The following is a 22585-nucleotide window of genomic DNA, read 5'->3' on the forward strand; positions in this document are numbered from 1 at the left end:
GCAAGACTTGCTGGGAAGTGCTTAAATCATCCTCTGGCTATTTCTTAACATCCTTCGTGTAGAATCCCTATTATTTTCATGATGAAATTTCATTAATTCCAGAGGTCACAGTACGAATCCCACATATCAATAGTACTCCCAAGATGGTATTATAGGATGATTTCCATTTATACATCTTTTGATTAGCTTCAATTAAAAAATTCCAAAATGCCTACAGATAAAATATTCTATTCAAGAGTATTTTTGTGTGCTGTACATAAAGTGGCTTAATTATACCGTAATGTATGGGTTATAAGCCACCATTTCAATAAAATGTTCATTTACAAGGTTGCATCATAATCGACGTAGCCTGCTTCCATATCATCTGATGGGTAAATATCACCAATCGGCTGCAAAGAAGAAAAGAAGAAGTACAGGATGATAAAGTTCAGTGTATAACTATGTTTGATGAGAAGTACAAACATTCCCCTTTCCCCTTCCCTCCCCCATTCCCCCTCAACCAATGTTGGGGAGACTGGAGAGCCCAATGTCAAAATTGCTTTAATCAACATTGAATTGGGGGAGAGGGCGGCGATTTAAAGACCCATTCAGTGATCCCAGCGCAAGTGTAAAAAAAATTAAATTGTTTATAAATTGCTTAAAAGTGAAGGATAAGTCATTCAAATTGTCATTTGGTATTTTTGAAATTACAATTGGCAAAAAACAAAGAAAACAGCAGTACTGACGAAGTTGAAGCCCCATTAAAATACATGTAGCTAATTTAGATACTGTCAGTATATCTAAATTACAGATTCGTGTAAAATGTCTTATTTTGTCTTAAATACACGGCTTTCGTCTGAACCACTCGCAGGCTATGTTAGCACATCTACGACAATATAACAAAGGTATACCAAAATCTGAATTTTGATGATTTTTACGATCGTCCGGATGAGCAAATCACTGAATGGGCCTTTAATTACAGTTATTATGCCAGAGTGTGCCAACATTAATTTCCTTAATTGTAGGTTAGTCCGTGTCAAGAATGGGTTAATTTTTACTACGATATCTTACCTTGATTGATAACAGTTCCACTTTATTCTTTTCAGGTTTCTCCTTCTTTTCCGATCCACTTCTACTCCTTCTCCACGATTTCTTAGATGTCTTTATGGGTTGAGCAGCGCCCTCTATGGCAATACTAGTATCAGGGTTGCCATTTTGGGAGCTATTGGGCTCTTCTTTGGGCGGCTCCTCAATCTCCATAGGTTCTGGTTTCACTTCCTCTGGTTCTTCGGTGGCTGCTTCTCGTTTCTTAAGGCTTTCTTGTCGTAGTTGCCAATTTCTGTTGATTAGCTCACAAAGTTCCTGTTTTTAAACACAATAACAACTCTTTGTTTCATTTTGTTTTCGTTGATCAACAGTGCTTCAGGGAAAGGCAACTAACGGGCGATTTCTAGCCCCGGTTTCTAGCCCATGATGCTGACCTGAATGACTGACCACTCGCAACAGCCACGACAAAGTTTACATCAATTCAATTTAATTCAATTCAATTCAATTCAACTTTATTTCGGAGAGACAATCATAAAATCTAACCAGAGTTTAAGAGTGCTGACGAAAAAGTTACACTTAACATTGAGGCTCAGAAGCGAGAACAACGGGCGCATTTTTTTTCATAATCTTCAATAGGTTTATGTGATAGGCCTAATCGTAACGAAAACATGCCTAATATTGCATATGCAACTTTAGGTTTTATACGTACCTCATACTGTTTTGTTTTACTTTCAAGGTTACGTCCTGCAGATCGCTTCTGTAGGTGGAGAAATCGAGAATGAAATAAAACATTTAACAGATTCACGCTTTGCAAATTAACGCAAAAAATGTCAAGCTTTATAAGTAAGGATTGTTTCCGCATTCTTTATAACAAAAAGGATGGCTCTAGACTGCCCCTTGGTGGCTCTGAAAAGAGCTCTTGATAATACAGTAGGCTGTCTCTTGCCAATACTCATGGCTCTAAAAAGAGCTGTTCATAATACAGTAGCATACCCAAAAAGGGCTGTTACGGAAGGTTGCCTCTTGTCTTTTTTCACGGCTCTGAAAAGAGCTGAAAAGCTAGGGCTGGTCATAATACAATACGGCCTCTTGCCTATTCTCGTGGCTCTGAAAAGGGCTGTTCATTACAGTAGGCTGCCTCTTGCCTATACCTAATGGCTTGAGACAACTATAGTATTATAGCTCTCCTACGTTCAATAATGAACGGAAAGGAGTCCAGAGGTCTTGTTCACTAAACGACTCGTGCCGCTGGTAAACGCTATTGTATTCGCGAAGCTGTTTTATGGGATACTGTTAGCAATAGTTCCGTGAAAAAGCAGGAAAAATGATGGTAACTGGGTTATAAAAATAATAAATATATTCCATGTACACAAAATCCATGAGAAGGTAAATGATTAATTACTTTTACGTACCTTTACCAGTGCTATGATCATGAAGACAATTTGTGCGATGATAATAATAACTGCCAATGCGCCCAAACTAATAAGATCAAAAAGTGCCGCGTCTTGTTCGCGAGAGAAGATTGATGCCAAGGCATTCTGACCAACCATCAAACACTGGAAGACGAGGCCGAATATCACGTATTTGTCCTGCAATATAGAAACAATGGAATAATATTTTATAACTGTATATTATGTGGTTCAAAGGACATACAATTTCCGATCAAACCCTGTCAAGATTATAAACAATCTAAGTAACCTTACAGTTTCGCCAAAGTTCTATAATCATTATTTTGGGCAGATTATTTTGTGAAAACCGTCTCAATCTGTAAGCTTCTGTAACAACGAATATACCGTAAAACCTCGTCTACAAGCATATTATAGTGTCTTTGAAGAAAGCTGGATTAATTCAGTTTTCATCAGAAGCACTCTAAATATGCTTGCAGACGAGGTTTTACGGTATATAGCATGACTCTGAAAATGAAAAGGGATACTGCAGCCCGCGTTGCGCTCTGCAAAGTTAATTGCCAAAATACAAAAGACTGTGGATTTTCAGAAAAGTTAGTGCAACCGTAACTCTTTGCAGCTTTGAGAAATAATTATGAAGAATTGTTGAATGTTATTTTGAATATATCTTTGAGCAGTTTAACTTCAGGCAACTTAAAGTAACTTCAAGTTGTACTTTGGCACAAAGTTAGCGCAACAAAATAATGGTTCATGAAACTTCAAAGTAAATACTACAAGAATAGACATTATGTTATTGTGTGGTCGGAAGGTCTATACTGTGATTTCAAATGGCCTTTTTTTGTGGAAATTCTCGTTATTCTAAGGTTTTGACCTGAAGGTTGGAGTGTACAAAAGCATATACATATGAGTGTTACGAAGTTGTGGTGCGTATTATTTTAGGCATAATGATTTTCGGAACTAGGGATCTTTTGGTGAGAGGCTATAGACATCACAAAAAGGGGGTCTTTCGGTGAGATTTGGAAAAATATAAAAGTTGATATATAAATATCGTCAAAAAATTCATCAAAATTTGATTTTTTTTTTGAAAAATGTCACGGCATCAAACTTTGAAAATTTTTAAAAATTTGAAAAAACACCCCAAAACGGGGTCATTCGCAAAGAAATTTGTCTCAACTTCTTGAAAAGATGGGGTCTTTTGGTGACATTGGGTGAGAGGGAGTTGAAAAATGGGGGTCAATGTTGCCGCACATCCCCGTCACCCATTTTTGTGAGTACTTACCAGCATAGTAAGGTAGGAGATAGTTGGTAAACTCTGTGATACAACAAATTTGAACGCCACGGCCGTCAAAAGAAGTGTTAGCGTCACGCTCAATCGGTCGGCAGGTTCGTCTGGGCTTACGGCAAATGACGTAAAACTCAACACTACAATCAGTAACTGTATGGGTGGATTAAAATGATTATCATCAAGAAAAGAAAAGTCAATCAAACCATGCGTGATATAATGAAAGTCGGAATTAAAGATACACTTATAAAGGGTCTGACGTCACCTCAATCAAACTCAAATTCAGTTACGAGTTGTGGTGATTGAAATGTATGAATGCAGCGAAAAACAGCGTGCCTTATCTGCTTATGGTTCGTTTTGTTCCTTAAAACATACAGACAATCTAAAAAGTTAGTGAATTTTGTTTCGTCATTTCCCCCGAAATTAGTAGGCCTATTTGCCCCCCCCCCCCTCCCGACCAAGAAAACTATCTACGCCTCTTTAAGGGTAGACGAGGTATTGTTGGTCGAAGCAACCTCAAAATCGATTTTCATTATCTAGATCGATATAGGCCTATTATTGAAAAATAACACCTTGATGTTTTGCAAAAGTTCATTCTACAAATCGCATACTTTGCAAACTTGCTTAATTTATTGTTGTTAATGAGTTATGTACGTTTTACAAAAGTGTTGTTGTTTCAGCCCTCTTTATAACGTAACTCAAGAACGCAGCACCTATAAAAGTATATTTGTGATATTTTAATTCTTCTACACACTCGCTATAAATTGAGCAATGCAGTGTTTGCCAAAGCTCACTACCATTTGTAAAACCCATTTAATTGCCAATCACAATTGACCAACTGCGACTTTACCGGCACGCAGGATCACTCGAAGTGGAAATTTTGGAGCGATTCCCGAATAGGGTGCAACTCTACTAGTCTTATTACAAGACTGCCATACCCCAACCCTAAACCCTAACCCTAAACTTCGTAAACGAGGGCTGGACTCAAGACTAGCGAGTTGCACCCTATTCGGTATTTTAGACATTGTTTTCAAGTTGTCTTGTATATTGCCAGGGATGCAAATTGTGCGGGAGCGGGGAGCACCGCTCCTAGGAAATGAGAGTCAAAATTGAGGAAATAATGCCTTGAGCAGAAAAAGAGAGAGAGAGGAAAAAAGAGGAAGGGAGAGGAAAAAGAAAGGAAGGGGAGAGGGAAAGAGGAAAGAAAAGGAAAGAAGGGGGAAGAGGAAAGAGGAAGAAAAGGAGGGGAGTGAGGTAGAAGATAACGTAGAGGGAAACATATCTCAGCTAAAGAACAAGTTAATAATAATCAACTAATTGACGGCAGTGAAGCTATAGAGTAAATCTCAAGACTGGTTGAGCAAAAATTTGAGGAATTGCTATATCTTCTTGGTTTAAAGCTCAAAATTTTTTTTGAGGAATTCACATGATTGTTCAAAAAATAAGAGCCTTAAAAGAGGAAGGTGTTGTGTTAGAATATGGAAATGGTTGACAATGGTTGAGGAAATTTGCAATTCATCGCAAGACTAGGTATTCAATGTAATTCAAGAGGAAAAAAGAAGATGCGTGAATGCAGGTGGAAATGGGCACATATTTGAGGAAATTTACACAACGTAGCAATTAGGAATTTATTGAAAAATTGTAGTCATTAAGGAAATTCAGTGTATCAATTCTAAAAAATCAGAAGTGCCAGTGAGGAGTAAACAACCTGGAAAATCTTGAGGAAATAAATTTAAAAGAAGAAACGTAAAGCACTGAACAAGTTGTAAAAGTAAGGAAATGGACCCAAATTCCCCCAATATTTTGCCAGGGGGAAATGGTCCATACAATCATTCCCCCACCCACATGCAATGTTGACGCTTCTATGTGGGTTTCTGACCAAATTAACCTCATATTTGGCCATTTTAGCTCCAAAAGTGCACATTTTTCCACGCTTCGGCACGAATTTATTCCACTTTTGCACTATATTTCATCAATTTAGCTTAGTTATGGCGAAAATTTTCGCGCGCTTCGCGCACATTTGTACCATTAACTTATTCTGTCGCTAAAAGGTGCTTGATGCACTATACTTCAAGAAATCCCCCCCCCCCATGTCAAAAAGAAATCTACGCCACTGGTCTACACAGAGCTCACTTTACACGTGATTTTGCACACCGAATGCAACTAGCTGAGAAAGATTTCCGAGATGCAGGACAAAAGAGTAGTACAAAACACAATGCTCCCAAGATTTTGTTATCAAGTCTATCAAACTAAGATCAGATGTACGTTCTGACATCAAATTTGGGAAAAAGTTGGAAAGGGTGGCTTTCTGGCAATGAAGCAATGCCCTGCAGGGCAGAGCCCCCTGACAAATATGAAAGAGAAATGTGCTCACTCTGGCAAAAAATGAAAGAGAAAATCGGGGGAGGGGGAAGGGAAAGTAAAGGGGAAAGGATACCGTGTCCCACCAAAATTATGTGCCAAACTATTGTGCAATATCGAATTTTTGCGCGCTACGCGCGCACATTGTCCCAAAAATACCCTAGTTTGAAAGCTCGAAGACTTAACATGTAGAGTCTATCTGAAAAAATACTATCTTACCATTATCGTCTTTCAAAGTGTAGAATAAAGATATTTTATATCTGGTTATGATTGAGGAAATCTTGAGCCTAAAAACCTTGCTCCTGAGGAAGAAACCACAATTTGCACCCCTGATTGAGACTGTACATAAATGTCTTCGAGCTTCCAAAAACGAACTTAATTATGACAAAAATATACACTATAATAGTGCCCCACAATGACAAAACGAGTTAACTGTTGGCATGCGAGGGGTCAAAGGTTCGAATCCCGGGGGTGCCCAGTCAAAAATTCTTCTTCTCCTTGACTTTTTCGGATCTTCTTTGACTTCCGATCCCAAAAAGCAGGGTCCAGTGTTAGGGTTAAGCTACCTCATGACATAAGCTGTGTTGATAAATCGTAAGGTTTTAATTTAAATTGACCTCAAAATGGATTTTCTCTTAATCAATTAATTGGAGTGTTATTCAGTCACTTTTCTTAACTGCAATCAAATGGCTATGAAGGATTCGGGTGTTTAAACTCATTCGTATCAACTGTACGATCAGCATAATTTAAAGTGCTTATTTTCGATGCCGGATGGGTGGCAGTTTGTAACACTACTTACGTCTTTCTACCGTTTTCTCAACAACATTCCGGGAGACTATAAGCCTGCCATTTACGCGGGAAAATTCTGAACTTTATTCCGTTCGAATACAAAATTAAATCTGTTTTTATCCCATAAAGGCACACAAACGTTAGAAATAGTAAAAACATACATTATAATTCAACATACCAGAGAATGTGATATTGGAAATGTCATTAACATTTCATATAAACGGAAATCAGGAAACCAGATTGCATTGGAACAGTCATTCAACACAGGAATGCAGTAAATAGGATTCAAGGTTTACGATTAAAGTTCTGTAATTAACTTTTAAATATCGGGTCTTATTGCTCATACTTTAATTTATACGTCTTTTTTTATTTGAATGATTATCATGATTATTGTAATTGAGAAAAAGAAATTAAAATATGTAGAATGTGTTCGATTCGTTCTATAGTATTTATAGTGTCAAGTAAAAAAAACCCCAAAACATCGGTAATTACTGCTACTTGTACCACCACCACTACCACCACCACCTCCACCGCTAACAACAACACTACCACTACCACCCCCAACAACAATAACAATAACAACAACACCCAGCAAACACAAAACGTTTTCGACATCATTCGCAAAAGGTTATAAAAGGTTGTCAGAAAACGTTTAAATGTCGGGTTTATAAAGGGTATATTAAGAGTATAAAACGTTTTCATAACCTTAAAAAACGTTTTTTGATAATCTACTGCTCAGCAAACAAAAATGTTTTACAGAACACGTTTAAATGTCTGGTTATATAAAGGGTATAACAACGTTTTAATAACATTCCATAAACATTCTTGAAAACTTGATACAAAACATTCTAAACAAAATGTTATTTTGGGGTTGAAAAAATATTTTGCGAAAAATAGTTGCCCAAAATATTTTCAATAACGTCTTAAAAACGTTTTAATGACATTTATATAACCCGACATATAAATGTTATTAAAAGGTTTTGAAAAAAACATTTTAAGAACATTTCTGTGTTTGCTGGGTTCAAATATTTTAACATAATGTTATTTAAGTATTGACACAATATTTGGCAAAAATGTTTGCAAAAATAGTTTACAATAACATTTTTTGAAAACATTTAAAAATATTGTTGTAGTGTGTGTTCATACAAAACGTTTTAAAACGTTATCATGACCTTTATATAACCCGACATTTTAATGTTATTAAAACGTTTTACCTAAACCAAAAGCCAAAATATAACTTATTTAAAACGTTTTTAAAACGTTTTTGTGTTTGCTAAGGCACATACCACTACCACCACCACCAACAACAACAACACAACACCACCACCAACACCACCTCCACTATACCAAATACTATTCAAGTATTGTTTACCTACATTTTCAAACTAAAATAATGTAGCAAATAATAACGTATAGCATTATTAACTGATGCAATCTTTAAGCATATGATGGATAATCAACTCGTGCAAATGCAATCGTCAAGAAAATCACATTCGACTGTGAGTTTGTGTAGTTAGATTTCAATACTTCGTTGTTTTAACCTGAAAGCACAAAGCCAGTCGCATACGATTATTATCTTGACTGAATTGCGCCCTTATATCGTATCATTATATCTATACACCATCCATGTGCTGCAGAAAACTGCTTCAAATTCCCGCACTTTTTTTTGGTCTAAAGATACTACCGAAATAATGATATTTACCACAATGAGTGCAATGTTCCACAAGTAGTAGGCGCTTTTCCGCTGGACGTGCGTGGTTAGATGGTAGATAGGATACTCTCTATGCGAACCAGTTTTGGCTTTATCTTCTTTCACTTGCTGTGCATGGACGTGTTTATGTAGGTGCCATTCGTGAGAACCTGAAGCAAAAGAAGAGAACACCTGCCTGTCAAGCGATAGGTCCAGGTTTGAGCCTTTGAAACCTACACACTACACATGCATGGGCGTCAATCCTAAGGGGAGGGGGCACGAGGACATATTCCCCTTACTTTCTGGCAAAATGACCCATTTCAACACTTTTTAAAGACGTGAAAGATGGATTGACGCTACTCTGCACATGCAAACCATGGACTTCAATTTGTTCCATGACTTAAGTTAAGGAATCAGATAGCAACGTTTGCACAGTAGGTTTGTGTGGTAGTTGTGGGATCTGAGAGACATCAGACACACCAAATTGCATTCAGAATGCGAGGAATGTTCTTCTGATATCAAATAATTCTAATTTTTTTGAAATTCGCGATATGATTTTATTACAAATTTTATGGCAAATTATTAAAAACAATAAAAAATAATAATTAAAAAATATTGCGCAAACGTTGCTATCCGATCCCTTAAGCGGTGGAAATGTTGTATAAAAAGTGCATGCTAAACATGTGTACGGATTGAGAATAGAAAATTGTTCTATACAAACCCGTGAATGTATCAACTCTGATGGAATCTTTGATGTTCATATCTTTGACGAACTCCACCTGAGATAGGGACCAATCTGACATCAACTTGATGGTTAAGGGCTGTGGAGAAGGTAAACAAAATACCAAAGCAATGATTATTCATTATAATTACAACTTAATTGAATTCTACTTAAGGGTTCCAAAATGAGCGTTTATTGCGTTTCGACAGTATTTTTTGTGGGACATGAGAGCACCTCAGACCTATCGAATTGCATTCTGAATACGAAGCATGTCTTTCTGATATCAAATATTTTTCATTTTTTGAAAATCACAATATAATACAAATTTTATGACAAATTATAAAAATTTGATATTTTTCAAAATTTTGATATATAACAGTCCTCGAAGTAAATTATATAAATCTAATGACATATTCTTAAAGTGTATGTAGCAGGGAGGAAAAGCCGACGGTCAATTGAAAATTTTGACCTTTCATATTGAAGATATGGATTTTTTTCTCAAAAAGACCTAATTTTTTTTGGTGTTTTGGGAAAAAAAATCCATATCTTCAATACGAAAGGTCAAAATTTTCAATTGATCGTCGGTTTTTCATCCCACCTACATACACTTTAAGTATAAATCATCAGATTTGTAAAGTTTACTTCAAGTACTGTTAAATATCAAAAATATCAATTTTAATGATTTGCCATAAAATGTGTATTAAATTGCGAATTTCAAAAATCAAAATTATTTGATATCAGAATGACATTCTTCGTATTCAGAATGCAATTCGATATGTCTGATGTGCTCTAATATCCCACAATAAATACTGTCCAAACGTTCATACCCCAGCCCTTAACTTGCGTAAAAATTAATAACTTATATGCAGCAGTTTATAAGATCATACAATTTTGTTGATATAGTGTTCGCAATGTACTGATGTCGACTTACCATGACCAGGAACACCTTGTAAGAAATATGCTCGTCAAAAACAATCGGATGGTGTTGGCCGGGGTGTTGGTATAATATGTAGGGGCGTGTGTGGGCGGGAATGGGGTGTTTGAAATAGTGGGTGTGTGTTTGAGGTGGAGAAATGTGTTGGGGTGTGTGGGGTGGGGTGCGTGTGCATGGTATAGGTCTATTTGTAGAGGTGAGTGATGAGTGGGATGTGGGGTCCGGTGAAGTATGGCGGTTCACGTGCTTTCACTGCAGTGCTTTGGCCTGAAAAACAAGAAATGCAAGAAAAACGTTTTACCGCTTCGTGCATTTATTTTGAACATTAAGCGTTTACCTGATAATCAAAAGGGAAATCTCTGAGATTCATATCACATTTGAATGTAGCTTTCATCCGTATTCCCAGCTGGACATCAGGTACACTATTAGTACCCCCATCATCTGGCTCAAAGATACTGTGAAATGTCTGGATCTTATCTGTGCTGACTAAATTGAAGAAGTACACTCTGGGTTGCCATTGCTCATTCCAGTCGATCTCCTGCAAGAAAGAAATGATTATTGTGACTATTCAATTAACTTCAGTATATTTGGTATCATCTCCATCTTCATTAATATTATTTCCTCCTCCTCCTCCTCCTCCTCCTCCTCAGGCTCCTCCTCCTCCTCCTCCTCCTCCCCATCATTATCATCATCATCATCATCATCATCATCATCATCATCATCATCATCATCATCATCATCATTATCATTATCATCATCATTATCATCATCATTATCATCATCATCATCCCCATTATCATCATCATCATCCCCATTATCATCATCATCATCCCCATTATCATCGCTGCAAGACCTGTTTTATCATCATCATCTGATCATTTTCATCACTATTAACATCATCAGCATCAACATCATCATCAACAACAACATCAACAGCAGCAGCAGTAGCAGCAGCAGCAGCAGCATCTTAGTGGAACTGCATAACTAAAAGGTGCTGAACAAAAGGATTATTTTCTTATTTTCATATTCGATAAATACCTCGACTTTCTTTCCTTTTGCATTTGGTTCTTTCCATGTGACCCCGAGAAATATTTCTGCCTTAAATTCTTGTTTTACTGTGTCAATGTCGCCTACTTGAATAACATTGCATCGAACTCGAGCATAAATCTGGAAGATAGAAAAATGAAAATAATGAAATTATTTATAGTTCCTATACTTGAAGTCATATTTTTCTGAAAAGGTTTGGTTACAAAACGATTCTCTAAATGCATCTACGCACAAAGTTTCCACCTCGATACACCCGAGTACACAGATTTTTCCAAGCATATCAGCGAGTCTAGCCTCTACACAGTCTGTGTTTATACTACACGGTTGAGTGCATAGCATCATAAGAGCTGCGTGAGATCTAGCTGGTGACTTATTCCTTCATCCAATCAGAAAAGTTTTTATATCAAACGAAACTAACACTTCCCGCTAAAAACACTTTTTTTTTCATCCTATCAACAGCAGCAATATGTTTATAGCAACGCGATTGTGGAAAATATGTTGAAACTATGACTTTGCTGTTTTTTAGTTACGAGCAAACGGAGTAGCAATATTTTTAAATGTGTCATAAAATCAACTGAACTTTTAACACAGTCAGTGACCAAATTTTAAACAAATTATTTAGTGTTTTCATTCAAAATTATTTGCTCGATAAAACATAGATATAAAGTTGTCTCAATTAAGAAAATGTAATTAAAAAATATCATTAAAAATTATGCTACTGTTCATTGGGACACATGCATTTTGCGACGATTTCGGCATTTGTCCAGTATAGCGTTGCCACGCGCCAATAATTAATATTGTCTAATAATGCGTAATATTTATGAACAATGATGAAATTGACCTTGAGCCGAATCAAGTTATATCCCATAATAACGTCATTTCATTCAACAAGGAACTAATTAATTTGCATTTGATCCGGGCATTTGATGTCCCTGTTTCATATAAATATCACAGTCACAATCAAGCATGCTCCATTCCATTCTATGGCTCGAAACCCCCATTGTATTTATTTACACAAGTTACCATGGTAGTTTTTTTGTTTGCAAACATACAATAGTAATTTTCTTGAAACATACCATGGTTATTTACAAGCATACGAGTGCATCCATATACATTTTACAGCAGGGATGGCTTCAAAGCCATAATGTACGATCTTATAATATGAAATTGGTGGGGTTTTTTTTAACCTGATTTTTTTGCCATATTTGTAATGTTTATGTCCCAACATTCACCTAAATGGGATTAGCCAAATTTGTTGTGTTTGTATGTCAATAGAGCAAAGAAATTATGACTTTATGTCCTCCTGATACAGGGGCGTAGCAAGAGAATCAGGGGCCCATGGACAAGGAGCAGTACGGGCCCTTTTAACCAGGGCGGGATTGACCTTATGGGGGCCCTGGGCCAGGCAAAAATTTGGAGGCTCCGAACTCACGTGCCGAGGAAGCCTTTTGCACTCATGTCAATGGCCAAGTTTTGGTTTACGTAGAATATAGAGGGGGAATAACATATTTTGTTCCGATGTTACTAGGACATTTGCGCGCAAAGCACATGAAAGAATTCAATTTCAGACTATTTTAGCCCCAGATCGACATGAATCTTGCCATTTGAATTTGAAATGTGTACAATTTTGCCCTATTTTGGCCAAAAATTATGCTGTTATTGGGGTTAAAAAGAAAGATGCAAGAAATTTTTGGGGCCCTGGACCGGGCCCATGTGGCCCAATGGTAAATCCGGTCCTGCTCTCTATTATCAGTCCTTATTTAATTTTCGCTTTTGTGCTCGGGGCCCATGGACTTCGTCCACCCTGTCCCCCCGCTTGCTACATGTACGCCCCTGCCTGTATAGAACTGCATGTTAAATGGCCAAAATAACCAGTAGTTTGAGTATAGAATGACAAATTTAAATTTTTAAAGAAATCGTATACATTAAGGCTTTAACGCAGGTTTGGGGTGAATCACTCACCGAAATCACATTTTCAAGCTTTTTCACTCATGAATTTTTTAACTACAAGAAGTTCGAGAGTGCCTCACAAAATATGAGCAACATTGTGAGAGAAAGTCTGTGAGTGATTGGCAAAATCTGTTCATTCACTTAGTAGCAGTTAATGGTAAAAAAATAGTCACTTCATCTCAAAAATATTTTTCACCTCCAAAATTTCATTTTCACCCACCATATTTGGTTTCCATGCGAGTTCGGGGGTGAAAAATTACCACTGACTTTCAATCATTAAGGGCTCTGCAGTGGTATGTACGTTTGGACAGTATTTTTGGTGGGACATTGAATTCTAAATACGAGGAATGTCCTTCTGATATCAAATTATTTTTATTTTTTTAAATTTGCAATATAAAACAAATTTTATAACAAATTATTAAAATTTGATATTTTTCAAATTTTAATATTTAACATAAACTTTCTAAATCTAATGATATGTGCTTCAAGTGTATGTTGCTGGAATGAAAAGACGATTATCAATAACAATTTGATGTTTTGCAAAAGTTCATTCTACAAATCATATACTTTGTAAACGTGCTTTATATATTGTTGTTACAAAAGTGTTGTTTCAGCAAAACTCAAGAACCATGTGATATTTGAATTCTTCTACACGTTCGCTATGAAATGATCAATGTAATTTTTGTCAAAGCTCACCATTCGCAAGATGCTGTGAACTGCCAAATCGCAACAGTTTATAAAAGTTGCTAACCTTGTAATTCATCATAAAGACTGTCGATTGATGATACAAGCGATTAACTCAATTATCATAATGATAGTGTCAGAGGCATCATGTACAAAGTCTTAATTTCCTATTAATTAGTATTAACAAGATTATAATTAACAGGTATGTTCCATAGGGGCTAAGACCTGATATACCGTAGGCTGTCACCATTTGGCACTGACCTAAATTTTATATCGTCGCCAACACAGTTAAATACATGAAGGAGATCTTCCAAAGTGGGTTAGGCCTACACTTCGTTATTCTGGACCATTATTCTGAAGGGTCATTACTCTGAAAGTTCATTAATACTCCGAAGGGTCATTACTCCGAATTGATATGCAACAAGGTTCGTTATTCCGAAGGGTCAATATACTCCGAATTTACAACAAGATTCTTTATTCCGAACGGTATATCAAGGTACGTTACTCCATTCGACCATTCGGAGTATAACCCGAGTGACGACATGGTCAGATGGAACGGAACTGCATGGAATAGAGCATGGCTGCATTGTGGTGTAAGAAAGAAGTCCTGGTTCTAAATCCCTTTAATATCCCTTGTCATAATATAGGGAAAATCAACAGATTGAATTCAACAATTATTATTCAAAAATATATTATTTACCCAGTATGAGCCCGGGCAGCTGAAGTGCTAATGAAAGACCAAGATCTCGCAGTCATATCATGATCATATTTAATATTTTCATATTGTGAGCTATTATTCACTCACTTATCCCCTCTTGTTTTATCCATTGGATTATAATTGCTTCTTCTCTATCAAAATAAAAAGGCTCCAACAACTTCCTTTCCACGAAGCCGGATCCGCTAGCGGATGACACATACAGACTGTTGTCATAGCAACTTAATAGACAAAAACAAAACATATCTTCAAGATTACATATAGGAATGGACACCATTTGTTCATATAAATTATGATGTCAACATTTTAATTAGGCCACAAAAAATGTCCTGGGGGAGGGACACTCAACTATAGAAGTGGCAGTATGTGCGTGTCAATATAGGCCGCCTTTTGAAGTCGACTATACCCTTTTTTCAAAGTCATACCCGATGACCTCCTTTTTTAGGTGCGGCTACACAAATGACCCCCATTTTTTGGTTACGGCTTCCCAATGACCCCCTTTTTTAGAATGGCATCATCAAAATCAAATGCCACAAAATAATGCGGACACTTTCAACGGCAAGTGGTACATACCTGTCACTTCTAAAGATGAGTGCCCCCGGGAAAAAAGTATGTCTCAATACCCCATGTGCATCCTATGTCGTGCCGAGACAAATTCTAGGAGAAATTGTTCAATTTAATCACCCCTATTTCTAAAATTATTTGTTATTTATTTTTTTTATAATAAAATAAAACTGTGTTTTAAAAGCATTTATTGGAATAATTGTGCAATCAACAAACATAATGTATGTTTTAGTCCTGAGCATCTCAGCTTCCCTACAGCTTATTTTGACTGAGTTTGAGCCCGGGAGTTTGAGGCAGTTTGAGTCGGGGGTGGAGGCACATCCCGCATTTAATTTTAAAATCTTCGCAAGCTTTGAGACGTAGTATTTTTTGGCCTTAGGCCCTATCACCAAACGTGTGATGTGACTCAAATTAAAAATCTGATCGCTTCCGAATATTATGAACTCAACGCTTGTAAGAAAGAGTTGGGGAAAAAGTCCAGGGCGTGGTTTACTTCCGTACAAATCCCATAAGACAACGCGCCATATCAATTCTTTTAATAGGAAAGCAAAAAATTCAAAAGTAGAGTGACATTCCTGAGGAAATTTTGATTTATATTAATTATGTTCCTGTATAGACCATTATCAAGTTAACTAAACTATTAGAATATGACGCAGACGTAAGATCTATTTTTGACGTTACACAAGGCCTATAGGTATGACTGCAACACTGCACACCGTCAATATAAAACTGGAGCCGGCTAAATAGGAAAATTGTTTAAGAACGCATTAAGGAATCGGATATCAACGTTTGCGCATTTTTGTGGGAGCTGAGAGTACACCAGCCATATCGAATTGCATTCTGAATACGAGGACTGTCCTTCTGATATCAAATAATTTTGATTGTTTGAAATTCGCGATATGATACAAAATTATTTGATATCAGTAGGACTGGGCATTCTTCGTATTCAGAATGCAATTCGACATGTCTGATGTGCATGCCCCACAAAAATACTGTCCAAACGTTTGCTACCAGAGCTGAGCCCTTTATGGTATCATTTTCATAAAAAGATCTTTATCAAACCCTAAGAAATTACTTTTCCATTTTTGATCAAATATAAGGTAGGCAAATGTCGATAGGTCGACAATAACCTTCGCTCAATGAAGGAAAATGTCGTCGCATGTCACGGGTCGACAATTGCCGTCAACCTTCACAATGTCATCTGATGAATGACCAAGGTCGACAATTGTCAAACTTTGCACATCACAGAAGGGAAATGTCGAGGGATGATGGATGATCAAGATCGACAATTGCCATTATACTTCGCACCTAAAAGAAGGCAAATTTTAGCATTCTTTTATAAGATTTGAAAACAATTATTTAGATTAATTTGAACGTAAAGCAAATAATGGTGGAAGAAGAAAAAACACAATAGAACTTGAAAGAAAAAGAGCTAAGAAGATAAGAAAACAATTAAGCAACAACGAATACAATAACAACATTAAACAACAATAACGTCGTTGTCAGGGGGCATTCGACTTTGGAAATGACGGGATGTGCATTACATCAATTCGAAAAATTTATAGGGGTCTTTCTGTGAGAAATTTGACACACAAAAAAAGGCTCATTAGGTGAAAAGGCCCAAAAAATTTAAGATATAAAAATCTTGGCTAATACAACCACAATTTTAATCGAGCACTAAATTATATTTAAACTGTTTATTGAAAATAATTGACCGTTAATAATAATAATTAGACTACCAATATAGCTCTTGTGGAAGTTCAGTAGAGTTGCACTACATGAACCGATTGCATCTGCGTCCTGAATTTTGATAGCTTTAAATTAATTTCTTTGAGTCGCATATATAATACGAGTATCTTGGAATTCATGTTGATTAATATATGCTGTTTATATTTAAAGTTTTTGTCAACGTGTTGTCACCATAAATAAATCTAGGCCTTATACTTTCGGCACGCTCTTGCGTCGTTTTAAAATGGTCGGTGTAATTATAAGAACGACCAATACTAGGGGCGGTCAATAAGTTCGTAGAACAAGGTACTTGAAAGAGTACTAGCCGAATTCTTTCTATCTCAAGCTTGAACATGGTCATTGCATACCTTAATGCACCGTCGACGCAATATTTCTTGAAACCTTCTATATCAACAAAATGGAAGTCTTCCGATTGCTCCATGAGCCAGTCTTCAGTGAAAGCTTACCTGTATTGATCACCAGCAAACCTGATATTATGAAGGTATGGCTTAAAATTCTAAAATAGGTTTCACTAAGTGGAGGCCGTACCTGGATCACAATATGGTTACTTTAGTTAACTGACCCCTCTGTCGTGAATGGCAGCTTGACAAACTGAGAATAGGGTAGGCCTACAGAACATAATCCAAGAACAGTCCCATTCCTACCATCAACCTTCTTCACTTGATGGCTTGCCTCAATTTTGCTATCAAAATTGTATGATATATGCCTATGATTGTACTTGCATTTGGTAAATGAACTGTCATCACGATTCTCCCTGAGTTTCAGAAAACAGCGATGAAGACCTTCTACTCCGGGCCTTCTACTAGGGTGACCGAGTGATGGTCTTCTTAGTATGTGAGATCCAGGTGCGTCCACCGAATGGACTCATATTTCCAGTGATTAATATATGTCTTATTACCTTTAACCTAATATAGATGAAACTTGTCTCGGTTCTCACTCCAAGTGCACAGAAGGTGTGGACCTGATTATGTCAACTGGTATCAATTTTGTGCAAAAAGATTCTGGGAACCCATTTAGAAGACACCCTTGAATACCGTTAATGGATTTATTTTGAAAACACTTTCATCAGAGTTTTTGTATTCTGTGGCTATCTCATCGTTCTTGTTTGGCCTATAGGCTCAGGTTTTGGGGTACTTTGATGCCAGATATCTTATGAATCTTTGTATCATTTTGTAGTTGGCACACGGAATTACGTATACTAGGTTTCATAGCCGTTAAACACACCCTTAAGGGCGAGTGAATGACCTGGTCCTGACTCATCTGCACCAACTAAGTCATATAAGTGGGTACAGTGCATATAGATCCAGTAGGTTTCCCGTTTATTTCATAGGTAAATAGGACAACCTACAAATAGATTTACAAAAATATAAGCATTAATTCTTTGACAATTTTCTTCAAAGTTGAAGTTTAAGGGTGAACCATGCCCGAACCATGCACGCAATGGTTATTATATGCAACATACGCAATGTAAAAATCCTTATGAGTCAAATCCGGAGTGATAAATAGTATCATTATGCAACATACATTATAGTACTACTTTTCTTAAAGCGAACAAATTAGAGACAAGAGTACTATGACCTCTTGTTAAATGTTATCCAACTCCAAAGAACTCCAATAGGAAGACAATCGCGAAATCACAAATCTGATGATGTTATCGTCCGAATGAGCAAATCATTGAATGGGCTTTTAAAACAGTTCAACAACAGATAAATTAAATAACACAAAAGACATGTTCCAAGATTATAGTGAGTTAAGTTTCATAGTGTCAAATTTTTTTTTCTTCAAGTGATTGCGAAATTGTTGTACAGATTTGATTGCTTAATATATTTTCTAAAGAATTCCATCGTCGAGTCGTGAAGGGCCTGTGTTTCTGATAACCATGCAGTTTGAGAAGGCTTTTTGGACTAAAATAAATCGCATTTCTTGCGTGATAATTGTGTACACGGTTAGAACACGTGATCAAAACCTGTTGACAAGCTTTTTTTACCCAACATTGGGTAAATTTACCCAACATCGGGTTATTTTCAATAATTTAGCTAATCTTGTGTAAAATTTTACCCGATATTGCGTAACAAACTGTACGCAACCCATGAGGGTAGTTCATATTGTATCCAGCGGTTGGGTAAAATGATAATTTTACCCAACATGGGTAAAATTTTATGTAAAATTTTATGAACAACTCTCATGGTTTGGTAAGGTTTTTTACCCAATATTTGGTAAAATTTTACCCAATATTGGTTAAATTAGGGCCTACTGAAATAACCCGATGTTGCATGATGAGTAAATTTTACAGTGTTGGGTAAAAAACCTTACCCAGCCGGGTTTTTACCAAGTGTTCTCACAGTGTGCCTCATTATGGTTGGTAAAATACTTATTCAATGTTTAGTGTAGTTTACTAACAATTTTAAGACTAACGACGACTTTTTAAAATAAGGATGCAATTTATATTAGTTTTTTTATATTAATTTTTTTATATCAAAAAAGACCTTTTTAGACTTGCCCTTCACTTACGATTTAACAATTTCAAACACACAAGGTACTTTTATAAAATGCAATATGAACACTACACTGTAAGTGTTTAAAATTAAACGTTCATTATTCATGTAAAAACAAATAAACACGCGGTACGCGTCTTCGATGCTTTTTAACATTATTGGTGTCTCCACTTTCCTATGGACTAGACCTGGGACTGGACCCAATTTGATCGTTTGAAAAAGTGATTCTAAAAGTGTCATATATTATTTTCTTACAAGTTGCTCATCAAATGTGAAAATGACGTTATTGTGACATAAAACGGACGTTGTTTGTATATATTTATAGCTATTTGATCTATGTATGCATGTATGTAACGTCTTCACAGGATGTCGATAAACACAGATAGGAGAATCACCCTTCCTATAGTCTGGTTGGATGATGGGAGCAAGGAGGACAATACTATACATTACACTACTCTCGATTCTACACTGTAAAAACATCTGATAACACTTAATAAACACTAAAACACGTTTATTTATATATTTTACAGTTAAAAGTATAGGAGGCGTTGCATATGATAAACACCATAACACGCTTATAATGGTTTTTATGATAAAAATATTACCGATATAAAGATGTTAAAGTGTTATAATCCACCAATAAATCCTATAAACGTGTTATAGTGTTAATCGTATGCAACGCTTCCAATACTTTTACGTGTAGAATATAAATATAAACGCGTTTTAGTGTTTATTAAGTGTTATCCGTTGTTTTTTACAGTATAGAAAAATACAACCATGATTTGTTGGGATTAAAAAGAATATTATCCTGCTACCTGCTTTGCCAAATGAAACATATCATATAACTCGCAATTTTTGATATTTGGCAAATTTTTGGAAATAAGCGCCAAAAACATGCATTTCTATGGATTTTTTTTTGCATGTTGTGACATTCACATTCAAGCCTAATGACTTGTACTACAGTCAGGTTATGCATTCTAATGTTTTTGGAAAACATACGTTTTCTAATGTCTTTTAGCCTATAACAAAATTATTATCAAAGTTAAAATAAAATACTAAATTTATGAGCAAACTCAAATCCTACACTTTTTTTTTTTATTTGGCGACATAATACAAATTTTTTGGCAAATTGATAAAAATTTATATTATATTTTTTTTATTTTTCTTATTTAACAGTCCTCGAAGTAAGATCTATAAATTTAATGATATGTACTTAATTAAAGTGTATGCAGCATGGCAGCTGGGAGGAAAAGCCGATGATCATTTGACATTTTTGACCTTTCGTATTGAAGATACACAGGTTGTTGGCAAATATTTCTCTTTTCAAAAAGTTTTCAGCTAGAGCTAGACCGAGAGCCGACATATAATTTCACCAAAACACGCATTGCGAAAATGTAGTATATCATACACTGTTAGAAAGATGGGTAATTTTTACATAACATTATTATGAACAACTGTTAGGAATCATTCGTTATTTTCAATGGTATGTTTTACCCAACAGTTGCAGTTATTCAAGATGAGAGTCATCAGATCATTTTCGATCTCGAATTTTCTCGCAGATCGCGGATGTGTGACGCACATCTCAGCCCAAAATAATGCCTACAAGTATACATTTTGGTGGTCATGTCTACATCATGAAGATAATGTAACTTCACAGCATAGTTATTTGAAAATAGGTTAAAAGCCTATATTCAGTACGGTGTCTTCGGCGAGATGAGAAAAGGCACGGGATAAAGGTAATATATCAACGGAAGAAGCAAGCGAGTTAAGTTTTTGCAAATCTTTACCTGAACTGAAGGCTCTTCTGCCAGATCTGAGCCGACATGGCCGGTGACTCGTGTCCCCGGTTTTTGGTCTTGAGTTCTTTCTTTGTGGGCCAAATTCCTAGAACCATTGACACTTGTCGCCTTGACTAAAATGGCACCTGGTATAATTTCATCCCTATATCCGTCGGCACTTCGGCTTGCACCCCAGGCTTGCACCAGGGACGTGGAATCACGCTATAACTCGGCATAGGCCTATGTTATATCCATTGTAAGATTAGGGACTTCATTTCGTGGGGTTAAGTGAAACTTAAGTAGTCATAATGCTATAATTTGTTGATGACAAGCCTAAAAAGCAAAATAAAAAGCAACTTTTTCAATAAATGTCTTACCTTCTGTCCGTCTGCCCTAGGTTCATACCTCACTTCTGCATCTGAACTGCGTCCATTGATTTCTATTAATTTTAGCGTCTCCTCAACTCTACTGAGTCCAGCTATAATCTCTTTACAATTAGTCTCAGATGTTGCTGTTGCTGTAAGTTCCTCCTGCTGTTGCTGCTGCTGTTGCTGCCTTTTCTTACTATCCATGCTGAACATGTTGACTTAAGAACCTTAATATCATACTTGTCAAGATGAATTCAGGCACAGTTGTGGCTATGTAGTTTTGAAGTCTATGAAATAATTGAAATTTCCTGTGCACTGATTATCGACGGGTTCCGTTTGTTGGAGGGCTCGGTTACAAGCCAAAACGGTACATGCTTGTAGAGACTATTTGACACAAGTTTCCTTCTTTTCACCCACAACTTGCATAAATCAAGTCTAAGGTATAGAAGCCAATAATAGATATAAGGGGTTGCTGCTACTACTAGTACTAGAGTAGGGGATTCTTTTGCACTCTTTTTACGTCATCGCCCAACGTATATAATATACTTGGCAACTTAAATCTTAATTTGAAAACCCTTTATAGGCCTATACCGTGCACAATTTCAAAAACTAGTAAAAAACAAAAGCAAAAACCCAGTAAACACAAAACGTTTTACAAAAATCATTTAAATGTCGGGTTATATAAAGGATATATAAGGGTATAGAACGTTTGAATAACATTTTTGAAAACTTGCTGACAAAAGCCCAAAAAAATTGCAATAACATTTTAACAATATTGTTGTAGTGTTTTCATGACCTTTATATAATCCGACATTTAAATGTTATTAAAACGTTCTGACCAAAACCAAAACGCGTTTATGTTTTTAAAAAACATTTTTTACGTTTGCTGGGTAGGCTATTTACGCTGTATTTGTTTCATTGTTACGTACATTAACATAGCCTTACCTATTAAAGGGGCATTTCGTGATCCACAGCCTCATCCCCACTTTTCTCAAAAAAAAGTTGAGATTTTTATATCACTGGAAA

The 22585-nt window shown here is 36.2% G+C and overlaps 1 protein-coding gene across 1 annotated transcript; it reads right to left on the bottom strand.

Moving 5' to 3' along the window:
- Positions 1-42: 42 nt before the first annotated feature.
- LOC140142769 (glycine receptor subunit alpha-4-like) lies at positions 43-21857 on the bottom strand. Its single transcript, XM_072164761.1, has 10 exons — positions 21569-21857; positions 11248-11376; positions 10547-10747; positions 9276-9375; positions 8567-8724; positions 3712-3867; positions 2439-2615; positions 1736-1783; positions 1051-1341; positions 43-389 (listed from the first exon to the last, which is right to left on the bottom strand). The coding sequence occupies exons 1-10, from the start codon at positions 21770-21772 to the stop codon at positions 321-323; spliced, it is 1533 nt and encodes a 510-aa protein (XP_072020862.1). The 5' UTR covers positions 21773-21857; the 3' UTR covers positions 43-320.
- Between the last annotated feature and the right edge of the window lie 728 nt (positions 21858-22585).

Source organism: Amphiura filiformis, chromosome 20 (genome assembly GCF_039555335.1).
Source record: "Amphiura filiformis chromosome 20, Afil_fr2py, whole genome shotgun sequence".
NCBI classification, from domain to species: domain Eukaryota; kingdom Metazoa; phylum Echinodermata; class Ophiuroidea; order Amphilepidida; family Amphiuridae; genus Amphiura; species Amphiura filiformis.

Excerpts from the sequence above, each read along its gene's own strand:
- LOC140142769 (XM_072164761.1), bottom strand. The coding sequence starts at position 21,772 with ATGTTCAGCATGGATAGTAAGAAAAGGCAGCAACAGCAGCAGCAACAG. Across the intron at positions 2,616-3,711 it reads TCTCCTACCTTACTATGCTG|GACAAATACGTGATATTCGG; the intron begins GTAAGTACTCAC and ends TCTATATTGCAG. Across the intron at positions 390-1,050 it reads TGGAACTGTTATCAATCAAG|CCGATTGGTGATATTTACCC; the intron begins GTAAGATATCGT and ends TCTTCTTTGCAG.